Here is a 12,450-nt window from a genome sequence, read left to right on the forward strand (position 1 = left end):
ATTAAAGATTTGCTTAACTTGTCAGATACGTTGCATGGACTAACTCTGTGTGCAATAATGGTTCTTAACATGATTTTTGAATGAAATATTAAATGGTTAAGAAAACTGAGGATGGATCATCATTGTAGTCACTCCACAATACTTACCAAAGAAGAAAGCCTGTACAGAATACAAATATTCCAAAACATGCATCCTGTTTGCAATAATCTACTTAAGTAAATGCTGCAAAAAAAAAGTGGCAAAGAAATTAAATAAACTTTTTGTCCTGAATACAAAGCATTATGTTTGGGGAAAATCCAACACAACACATCACTGAGTACCAGTCTAAAATATATTTTTTAAGCATGGTAGTGGCTGCATCATGTTATGGGTATACTTGTAAATGGTAAGGCCTATGGAGTTTTTTTTATGATAAGAAGAAAAGTAATGGAGCTAAGCATAGGCAAAATCCTAGAGGAAAACCTGGTTCAGTCTGCTTTCCAACAGACACTGGGAGAAAATCCACCTTACAGCAGGACAATAACCTAAAACACCGAATGTACACGAGTTACTTGCCAAGACGACATTGAATGTTCCTGAGTGGACTAGTGACAGATTTGACTAAAATCATCTTGAAAGTCTATGGCAAGACTTGAAAATGGCTGTTTAGCAATGATCAACAACCAACTTGAAATAATTTTTGTAAAGAATAATGGGCAAATATTGCACAATCCAGGTTTGCAAATCTATGATATCTATGATATCCATGATATCAATGATATCAGCTGCATCTTGAACGAGAGCTCACCGTTACAGACAGCCCGCCACCAGAGGGCGACTTTATCTAATCGCGTTCTTTGGTTTTTGTCGGCTAAGTACCTTGCCCAGCAGATGAACCATAACGGTGCCCTCACGCCGGATTTAACATGGCGGCGGGACCAATTTCGGAACGAAACCAAGGTAGATAAATCTTTATAACATACAATGAATTTCATCAAATGTAGCCATACGGGTAGTATCAATCACATTTGAACGCATGGCTTGAACACTAGCTAAATTAAGTAGTTAACCATATCCCCTTGCGTGTGTGACTGCATTCCATTGCCAAACGAAGCTAGCTTCATTCTCGTTTACTAGCCAACGTTTGCCATATCTAACAAGCTAGCTATTTAGATACATAGACATGACATGAAAATACAGATACAGGACATTACATGGAAATATCGCTAGCCATGTATTTTAATGTCGGACTCGTCAGATTTGTCTAGGTGTCTGCCGGGCTATGAATGGGTAGCTTGCTGGGTCATTCCTAGTATACGGTTCATTTTAGGTCCCCGGGAATTTTTGGATTCATATTTAGTGTTAATTGTGTATTCCGAAAGGCATTAACTATAAGTCCATGTGTCCTTTACCTTAAAAATACAAAAATATGGATCCTGATAGAGAATTCTATGCATTTTAAACGCTTTGTCTGTGGCTGTAGGACATTATTTTGCCATGTCCAAAGGTGTCATTTATCAACTTCCACAAGAAATATAAGTCGAATACGCAAGATGCATATTTGAAATGTGGTTGTGCATCAACAGTTTCTCTTATGTAAATCACTGATAGTCACTCAATTAGCCTATGTCAGTATATATATTTTTTTTAGATAGCTGGATGCTAAACGAAGTTACCAATCTATAGCTGTAACGTAAACTCACCCCATTCCGTAACAAATGTGCGCAACCACAACATTCAAACGAGGCTACAAAGAAAACTAATGGGACTGTGTTGACTTCAAAATCGGGGGTGTGAACTAGGTTTCGATTCATGCGTTGATCGACATGGTAATGGCTCTATAGTATTGGAGAAAAGTTGAAAAAACGGACCCTCCGTCACATCTTGATCTTGATGTGGCATGTTGTAACGTACAGCATGCATAAAGCTACTGTCTTACAATCTCTCTCCACCAGGTGTAGCACTTCTATCATTCTTTAAAAACAAGAAATGGACAGTGACGGGGGTAAGGGGGGATACCTAGTCATTTTTTCCGTCATCATTGCATGCGATCATCATTCTTAAAGCCACTGTTTACTTCTAAGATCACTTTAGCACAGCCCCAAAAGCCTGATTCAAATTCGACACAAACCTTCAAATAGGTATGCAATGACACATTATATAAACTCTATAGTGTTTTATTTACATTTTAGAGGCGATAAGTTGGACAGATAGAGTGAAAAAAGCCATTTTCCCACACAACATCTCTCCTTCTCGCTATCATACATTAGTTTTGCTTCCCCACCCAGCATTTTTTTAAAGACCCGACTCCCGACTAATTCAAGACTCATTGCCTGCTTGAATTATGCAGAAACGGGCAGCGTTTAGGTCATGTAATTGATTCTGTTGGGAAGTGGAGAAATTTTGCATTACAATGGTATTGACATTACAGTTGATCTGGAAGTATTATGTTTTTGGGGCGCTAAAATAAGGGCAATTCTACGGACCAAGGCGATGTACGAGTTTACGTGAGTTTACGTTAGTAATCAAGGTCGAATCAGAGTCTGGGGGGTCCCCATTGACTTTGTTAGTCAGTCTCACTCAGATATCATATTTTAAAAAAACTGCAAACATTTCTCTCCACCCTATGGCAAAAATCTGTAGAATTTCAGGAAATGATATGTAAAACGGTGTTGATTTACAGGGTAAGCCATAGCAGTAAAGTGCCCCTGGAGCAATTAGGGTCAAGTGCCTTGTTCAAGGGCATATTGACAGATTTTTCACCTAGTCGGCTTTGGGATTAGAATCAGCTAACTTTCGGGTACTGGCCCAACACTCTTAACACTGGGCTGCCTGCCACTTCTATTCCCTGTCTTTGGCAACACTGCCCATTTTGCAGGGTTTGTGCTAGTGAACCACCACAGACGGGATGTAAAAAGAGTAGATTTACAGCTTTCTTGTGCATTGCTCGGTAAATGTAATAGGAACCGATTATGTACATGGGGAAGGTGTTGCTAAAAACAGGTAACATTAGTCATTTCAAGGCAACTTGAAATATCTCGTATGGCAAGGTCTTCTGTTTGGGTTTATACACATACACTTAACAACCATGTTGTTATGTTATTGCTACCGTGCTGTTTTGTCATGTGTTGTTGCCTTGCAATGTTGTTGTCTTTAGGTCTGTCTTCATGTAGTGTTGTGATGTGTGTTTTCTTCTATATTTATATTGTATTTATTTTTTGAATGTTTAATCCCAGGCCCCTGTCCCCGCAGGAGGCCTTTTGGTAGGCCATCATTGTAAATAATAATTTGTTCTTAACTAACATACCTAGTTAAATAAAGGTTAAATAAATAAAACTGTGGTTTTGCTCTCGATCACTTTAGATGCCACCGTTTATGTGGGGGGTCTGGATGAGAAAGTGGCAGAGCCACTGCTGTGGGAGCTCTTCCTACAGGCTGGGCCTGTGGTCAACACACACATGCCCAAAGACAGAGTCACGGGACAACACCAAGGTAAGTAACACACTCATAAACCACACATTTGAAACAAAACTGACACATTCTACCATCGGTAAGACCAATAAAATGTGGTGAGGTGGCACACTCATGTTTGCAAATAGGAACTGTGTAGAAATAGCCTATACAAAAAAGACAGATCATTGTAGATTATAAACACCGACAGAAATTGCTCCTGGTAGTATTCGGGGCTTGTGTTAGAATTCAGAGATCTACATTTTCAATACGCAGACCATACAAAAATCTGCATATTAAACCTTTTCACCTGCGTTTTTTTATTAAAAGTATTTCAGATAACACATTAGTGCAACACATTTGGTAGAAAATGGCTTAATGTTCATCATATGACAACAGAAGTGCAACGCTGTTTGGCTAGCAGCCATACAAGTAAATGAGCTTACAATGAAAAAGCAAGGTATTGTTTTGCTTAAATGATGCATGGCCGTCCTATTTATGTTAATCATCGAAAGATTGCATCCCAGCTACATTTCCTAATGTTTTGCTTGAAGTTAATCTAGCATTTTATCAGAGATGACCTTTGGTGAATTCTCATCCAATTGGAGAAGTGCAACTGAAGCATAAAATATGTCTGATACCGAGCAGAAATTACAATAGGAACATTTTGTGGTCTGCGTGGTCTTATGTTTTATCTTTTGTGAAAAATGAAGAATTCTGATTAATTACACTGAACAAAAATATAAACACAACATGCAACCATTTCAAAGATTTTACTGAGTTACAGTTCATATAACTGGAAATCAGACCATTTTTAAATAAATTCATTAGGCCCTAATCAATGGATTTCATGACTGGGAACACAGATATGCAGAAGCTAAGGTAACTAACTAAGTGACTATCACCCTGTAGCACTCACTTCTGTCATCATGAAGTGCTTTGAGAGACTAGTCAAGGATCATATCACCTCCACCCTACCTGATACCCCAGACCCACTTCAATTTGCTTACTGCCCCAATAGGTCCACAGACGACGCAATCGCCATCACACTGCACACTGCCCTATCCCATCTGGACAAGAGGAATACCTATGTAGGAATGCTGTTCATTGATTACAGCTTAGCATTTAACACCATAGTTCCCTCCAAACCCGTCAGTAAGCTCGAGACCCTGGGTCTCGACTCCGCTTTGTTCAACTGGGTCCTGAACTTTGTGACGGGTCCCCCCAGATGGTGAAAGTAGGAAACATCTCCACCACGCTGATCCTCAATACTGGGGCCCCACAAGGGTGCGTTCTCAGCCCTCTCCTGTACTCCCTGTTCACCCTGACTGTGTGGCCATGCACGTCTCCAACTCAATCAAGTTTGCAAACAACACTACAGTGGTAGGCTTGATTACCAACAATGATGAGATGGCCTACAGGGAAGAGGTGAGGTCCCTTGGAGTGTGATGTCAGTAGAATAATCTCTCACTCATTGTCAACAAAACAAAGGGGTACAGCAGTGGAGAAGGTGGAAAGTTTTTAGTTCCTACATATCACGGACAAACTGAAATGGTCCACTCACACAGACAGCGTGGTGAAGAAGGCGCAACAGCGCCTCTTCAACCTCAGGAGGCTGAAGACATTTGACTTAACACTCGCAAACTTTTACAGATGCTCAATCGAGAGCATCCTGTCAGGCTGTATCGCCACCTGGTACGACAACTGCACTGCCCTCAACCACAAGGCTCTCCAGAGGGTACTGCGGTCTGCACAACACATCACCGGGAGCAAATTACCTACTCTCCAGGACACCTACAGAATCCGATGTCACAGGAAGGCCAAAAAGATCATCAAGGACAACAACCACCCGAACCACTGCCTGTTCACCCCACTATCATCCATAAGGTGAGGTCAGTACAGGTGCATTAAAGCTGGGACCGAGAGACTGAAAAACAGCTTTTATCTCAAGGCCATCAGACTGTAAAACAGCCATCACTAACATAGAGAGGCTGCTGCCAACATACAGACTCAAATCTCTGGCCACTTTATTAAATGGATTTAATAAAGGTGTCACTAGTAGTCACTTTAAATAATGCCACTTTAATAATGTTTACATATCCTACATTACTCATCTCATATGTACATACACCTTAGCCAAATACATTTAAACTCCGTTTTTCACAATTCCTAACATGTAATCCTAGTAAAAATGTGCTGTCTTAGGTCAGTTAGGATCACAACATTATTTTAAGAATGTGAAATTTCAGAATAATAGTATTTATTTCAGCTTTTATTTCTTTCATCACATTGCCAGTGGGTCAGAAGTTTACGTACACTCAATTAGTATTTGGTAGCATTGCCTTTTTAAATTGTTTAACTTGGGTCAAATGTTTTGGGTAGCCTTCCACAAGCTTCCCACAATAAGTTGGGTGAATTTTGTCCCATTCCTCCTGACAGAGCTGGTGTAACTGAGTCAGGTTTGTTGGCCTTCTTGCTCACAGATGATTTTTCAGTTCTGCCCAGAAATGTTCTATAGGATTGAGGTCAAGGCTTTGTGATGGCAACTCCAATACCTTGACTTTGTTGTCCTTAAGCCATTTTGCCTCAACTTTGGAAGTATGCGTGGGGTCATTGTCCATTTGGACGAACCATTTGCAACCCAACTTTAACTTCCTGACTGTCTTGAGATGTTGCTCCAATATATCCACATAATTGTCCTTCCTTGTGATGCCATCTATTTTGTGAATTGCACCAGTCCCTCCTGCAGCAAAGCACCCCCACAACATGATGCTGCCACCCCAGTGCTTCACGGTTGGGATGGTGTTCTTCAGCTGGCAAGCGTCCCTCTTTTTCCTCCAAACATAATGATGGTCATTATGGCCAAACTGTTCTATTTTTGTTTCATCAGACCAGAGGACATTTCTCCACAAGTACAATCTTTGTCCCCATGTGCAGCTGCGAACTGTAGTCTGGCTATTTTATGGCAGTTTTGGAACAGTGGCTTCTTCCTTGCTGAGCGGCCTTTCAGGTTATGTCGATATAGGACTCGTTTTTACTGTGGATATAGATACTTTTGTCTGTGTTTCCTCCAGCATGTTCACAAGGTCCTTTGCTGCTGTTTTGGGATTGATTTGCACTTTTCGCACCAAAGTACAGTCATCTCCAGGAGACAGAAAGCGTCTCCTTCCTGAGCAGTATGATGACTGCGTGGTCCTATGGTGTTTATACTTGCGTACTGTTGTTTGTACAGATGAACGTGGTACCTTCAGGCGTTTGGAAACTTGTGGAGGTCTACAATTTGTTTTCTGAGGTCTTGGCTATTTTATTTACATTTTCCCATGATGTCAAGCGAAGAGGAACTGAATTTATAGGTAGGCCTTGAAATACATCCACAGGGACACATCCAATTGACTCAAATGATGTCAATTAGCCTATCAGGAGCTTCTAAAATGACAATCTTCAGGAATTTTCTAAGCTGTTTAAAGGCACAGTCAACTTAGTCTATGTAAACTTCTAACCCACTAGAATTGTGATACAGTGAATTATAAGTGAAATAATCTGTCTGTAAACAATTGTTGGAAAAATTACTTATGTCATGCACAAAGTCCTAAATGACTTGCCAAAACTATAGTTTGTTAACAAGAAATTTGTGGAGTGGTTGAAAAACAAGTTTTTTTGACTCCGACCTAAGTGTATGTAAACTTCCGACTTCAACTGTATGTACTGTATTCTATACCATCTACTGCGTCTTGCCTATGCCGCATGGCCTTCGCTCATCCGTATATTTATATGTACGTAGTCTTTATTCATCCTTTACATGTGTGTGTATTTATATAAGGTAGTTGTTGTGAATTTGTTAAGATTACTTGTTAGATATTACTGCACTGTCAGAACTAGAAGCACAAGCATGTCGCTACACTCGCATTAACATCTGCTAACCATGTGTATGTGACCAATACATTTTGATATGATTTGGTCACAGATACCTTTTTGTTTTGGAGATGGAGATACTGTATTATCATGCTGAAACATGAGGTTATGGCGGCGGATGAACGGCACGTCAACGGGTCTCAGGATCTTGTCACAGTATCTCTGTGCATTGAAATGCCATCGATAAAATGCAATTGTGTTCATTGTCCATGGTTTATGCCTGCCCATACCATAACCACACATCCATCATGGGGGCACTCTGTCCATCAGCAAACCGCTCGACCCACACAACATCATATACACTGTTTGCTAAGTTGCCCGGTACAATTGAAACCGGAATTCACCTATGAAGAGAGCACTCCTCCAACGTGCCAGTGGCCATCAAAGGTGAGCTTTTGCCCACTGAAGTCGGGCAAAAGACCCTGGTGAGGATGACGAGCACACTGATGAGATATCATGAGACTGTTTCTGACAGTTTGTGCAGAGATTCTTCGGTTGTGCAAGCCCACAGTTTCCTCAGCTGTCCCGGTGGGTGGTCTCAGATGGTACCGCAGGTGAAGAGGAGGAAGTTGAGGTCCTGGGCTGGCATGGTTACACGTGGTCTGCGGTTGTGAGGCCAGTTGGACTTTCTGCCAAATTCTCTAAAACAACAAAGGCGGCTTATGGTAGCGAAATGAACATTAAATGATTTGGCAACAGCTCTGGTGGATATTCCTGCAGTCAGCATGCCAATTGCGTACTCCCTCAAAACATGAAACATCTGTGGCATTGTGTTGTGTGACAACTCTGCAAAGTTTAGAGTGGCCTTTTATTGTCCACAGCACAAGATGCACTTGTGTAATGATAATAATGTTTAATCAGCTTCTTGAAATTCCAGACCTGTCAGGTGGATGGATTATCCTGGTAAAGGAGAAATGCTCACTAACAGGGATGCACAAAATTTGAGAAATAAGCTTTTTGGCTTATGGAACATATCTGGTATCTTTTATTTCAGCTCATACAACATGGGACCAACACCTTATATTCGTGTTCAGTGTATGAAGGGTATTGAATTGAATAGGTCTATACTATGAATACAAACCTCACACTTGATGTCACGTGGTATTTGGAGACTCCTTTAGCGACAAATAGCCTGTCAATAATGCTGATCAGAAAGAGACTTTAACAGTTATAATTGAATGTTGTTCTTTGCTCTGTCCCCCCCGCTCCATAAGGCTATGGCTTTGTTGAGTTCCTCAGTGAAGAGGATGCGGACTATGCTATCAAGATTATGAACATGATTAAACTATACGGCAAGCCCATCCGTGTCAACAAGGCCTCAGCGCACAACAAAAACCTGGATGTGGGCGCAAACATCTTCATTGGTAACCTAGACCCGGAGATTGACGAAAAACTCCTCTACGACACATTCAGTGCCTTTGGGGTCATACTCCAGACGCCCAAGATCATGCGCGACCCGGACACTGGCAACTCCAAGGGCTACGCCTTCATCAACTTTGCCAGTTTCGACGCCTCTGACGCAGCCATCGAGGCCATGAACGGCCAGTACCTGTGCAACCGCCCCATTACAGTGTCGTATGCCTTCAAGAAGGACTCCAAGGGCGAGCGGCATGGCTCAGCCGCTGAACGCCTCCTAGCAGCTCAAAACCCGCTTTCGCAGGCCGATCGGCCGCATCAGCTATTCGCAGATGCACCGCCTCCCCCCTCTGCCTCGACCCCTGTCCTCACCACCCTGGGAGCCGGGATGCCCATGCCTGGTAAGTGTGCGTGCAGTGCAAGTGGGTGCACCAGGGTAGAAGAATTTCAGCTTCCAAAATCCTTTGTGTATTTTGTGGGTGTACTTAGATAGGATCACTATTTGCCTTTGAAAGCTTAGCCATAGATTGTGCTCTGTAGATTTGTAAGAATGTAAAAAAATAGATTTTCCTCACAATTTGAAAGTTTTATGTTGGCTTCACAATAACTTCAATAATAACTTCAGTAACACATCTACATCAAGTTCATTTCAATTCAACTTTACAAAATGTGCAATTTCTCTCTCTTTCTCGGATCTTAATTTCCAGGCATGCCCCCTCCTGGTGCCTTCCCTCCTGTGCCACCTCCCGGATCCATGCCTCCTGGAATGCCCCCTGGCATGCCCCCCGCCCCAGGGACACCAGGACCCCAGGGAGGGGGTTCAGGCCCCCCACCTGGCCCACCACCCTTCCACCAGGGCATGCACCCGGGTAAGTCACTCACCATGACCATATCATTGTAATGAGTACAACTGTCAGGAAAGTTTTCCCAGATTGTTACATTTGGTAATTGTAGTGTGTGGAATTGTAAGTTAGTGCTACTTCTGGTTAAAGAAAGAGAGCTTATTGTGTGTGATGAGGTGCATTAATATATGCCATTTAGCAGACTCTTTTATCCAAAGCAACTTAGTCATGCATGCATACATTTTGCATATGGGTGTTCCCAAGAATCAAACTCACTATCCTGGTTTTGCAAGCGCCATGCTCTACCAATTAAGCTACTGAGGCCCACCACCAATGATATTGTTCATATCCAACAGGAATGCCCCAGATGCCCATGCATCCTCATGGCCATCCCCCGGGTATGGTGCCTCCACCGGGCCCCCCAGGATCCAACCAGCACCGGGCACCTCCACCCCCCGGCATGCCCCCTCATCCACACATGGGCATGCCGCCGAGAGGGCACTATGGGCATCCCATGGGTGAGTGCTGTGTCTTCACAAGGCTAGGGATAAGCTGATAGGAGATTTCAACTCCTATCAGTTGAAATCTCCTATCTGTTGAATAATTGCCTTTTAGCTGACTCCTGATTCATGCAAAACATTTCATTACTTTTGGTTATGTTACTATTCTGTTTCTTAGAGTCAGCATTTGGTACTTCCATTTTGGACTTTTACAAAATGTATGTAGTTGTAAACAAACACTGTTTAGCTTCAAAACATTTTGACAAATGTATCTAAAGGGACACAATAAATAAATACATTAATTTGATATCCTTGTTGAAATGTGCTGCTTGCTCTGAGATGATATATCATTGTGTGAATCCCCGTCCCGTCTCTCCCCATCCACACAGGTCACCCCATGCATCCAGGCATGAGAGGACCCCCTCCTCCCATGCCCCCACCAGGCTACGGTGGGGGTCCCCCTCGCCCACCTCCGTTTGGTTTCCAGAGGGGGCCTCCAATGCCACCGAGGCCCCCCGGCGGCCCACCTCGAGGTCCCATGAGAGGACCAATGCCCCCATAGACTACGGAAAACCACAGCAAGGCGCTTTTTTTAGTTCTATTCCAGATTACAATTTAGATACATGGTGTAGTTCCATTTTTTTGTATGTTTTTTTTCTTCACTGTACAGATGCCAAACCTGCAAGGAATAAAGGTTTTAATACAACAACTTGGGTCTTTCAATTGATGTCCTTTCAGTTCTCTCAGATGAGATTTAATTCAGAACATGCATCATATCAATCAACTTCTGCTTTCCTGGTACAAACATAAGTCCCCTGAATAGGTTAGAAACTACAAATGTGATCAAAGGGCCAGTTGTTTGAGACCATTGGTAGCCAGGAGAGAAGGTGAGGCATGTCCATAATGACAAGATGAATGGGATGGTTATGTTTTGACAAGACAAAGCACACGTAAGTTGATAGGTTCTATACCTAATAGAAACTAAAACTGAAACCTCTTATAAACCCCCTGAAGTAACTACAAACCCACAAAATACAATGTTAGGCAGTGCCTTGAGAGAAAGCTATGGGTAGAGTACAAATACTAATTCTGCACTTGCTTCCAAACTACAAAACAATGTGTGCTGCGTCCATGTTGAATGAGGCACTCACTCGGTCTGTTGCCATGGTTATGGCAGATGCCACTTTTCTGAAGTAGTGGGTTATGGAGGAGGATGTATAGGGCTGCATAATCACACTGATATTTTAAGCCATTTTTGATCATTTAAATTATTGATATTGATTCTTAAAGATATAGTAAAAATTGGTTGATGCCACTGAGCGCCAGCTGAAAATGGATTTTGAGCATTAGTTAATTGTGGCTGGACCCAACCTAGCTTGACCATGGAGACAGAATATTGAGTGTGTCAGCCCAGACCTATGTCAACAACACGAAAACAAGGCAGTCATGTAAAATGTCTGGGCTCTGAAAATCTTCTAGGGGTCACTTCCGGTTCCGTGGTATCTAGGTCTCTTTTCATGTCACTTCGATACAGCGACGACCGGAAGTGATTTTCGTAAGTAGCAGGTAAGGAGAGCATTTTCGCTCTGAGCCTTAACCTCAGTCTCCTAACCTTTTCCGTTAATTCTAACCAGCTGTGTAAGTTCTCCTAACCTGGTACGAAAAAGTAAATTCCGGTTATAGCTGTATCGAAGTGGTGTTAAGTGTTTCTCTTTTTTTAGGTGGATAATGTTTCCTTACATTGTGAAGGGTACTTACTTTACTAATTATTATTAAGCAGGTCTTATAATGAGCAGTGGTGGAAAAAGAGAAGACCCAAGTGAAAGTGAAAGTCACCCAGTAAAATACTACTTGAGTAAAAGTCTAAAAGTATTTGATTTTAAATATACTTAAGTATCAAAAGTAAATGTAATTGCTAAAATATACTTAAGTATCAAATTTCTTTATATAAAGCAAACCAGATGGCATCATTTTCTTGTTTTTAAAATGTACAGATAGCCAGGGGCATGGTCCAACACTCAGACATAATTCACAAACGAAGCATGTGTTTAGTGAGTCCCCCAAATCAGAGGCAGTAGGAATGACCAGGGATGTTCTCTTGATAAGTGTGTGAATTAGACAATGTTCCTGTTCTGCTAAGCATTCAAAATGTAACAAGTACTTTTGGGTGTCAGGGAGAATGTATGCAGTAAAAAGGACATCATTTGATTTAGGAATGTAGTGAAGTCAAAAATATAAAAAGAAAAGTAAAGTACAGATACCCCAAAAAACGACTTTAGTACTTTCAAGTATTTTTACTTAAGTACTTTACACCACTAATAATGAGTGATTAATGAGTGCAAACAAAGTGGTTTAAAACCCTATATTAGATTGGTTTATTAAACCCTCCTTTAAAATAGAGTTAGCAATTT

General features: G+C 41.7%; 1 protein-coding gene across 1 annotated transcript; it reads left to right on the forward strand.

Annotated features, from left to right (window-relative positions):
• Positions 1-794: 794 nt before the first annotated feature.
• Positions 795-10,748, forward strand: LOC118399446 (splicing factor 3B subunit 4-like). The gene is made up of 6 exons (XM_035795538.2): positions 795-939; positions 3,343-3,471; positions 8,556-9,098; positions 9,405-9,566; positions 9,896-10,057; positions 10,429-10,748. Exons 1-6 carry the CDS (start codon positions 906-908, stop codon positions 10,599-10,601), a joined length of 1,203 nt encoding a protein of 400 aa, XP_035651431.1. The 5' UTR covers positions 795-905; the 3' UTR covers positions 10,602-10,748.
• The last annotated feature ends 1,702 nt before the right edge of the window (positions 10,749-12,450 follow it).

The sequence above is a fragment of the Oncorhynchus keta genome, chromosome 20 (assembly GCF_023373465.1).
Source record: "Oncorhynchus keta strain PuntledgeMale-10-30-2019 chromosome 20, Oket_V2, whole genome shotgun sequence".
NCBI lineage: Eukaryota > Metazoa > Chordata > Actinopteri > Salmoniformes > Salmonidae > Oncorhynchus > Oncorhynchus keta.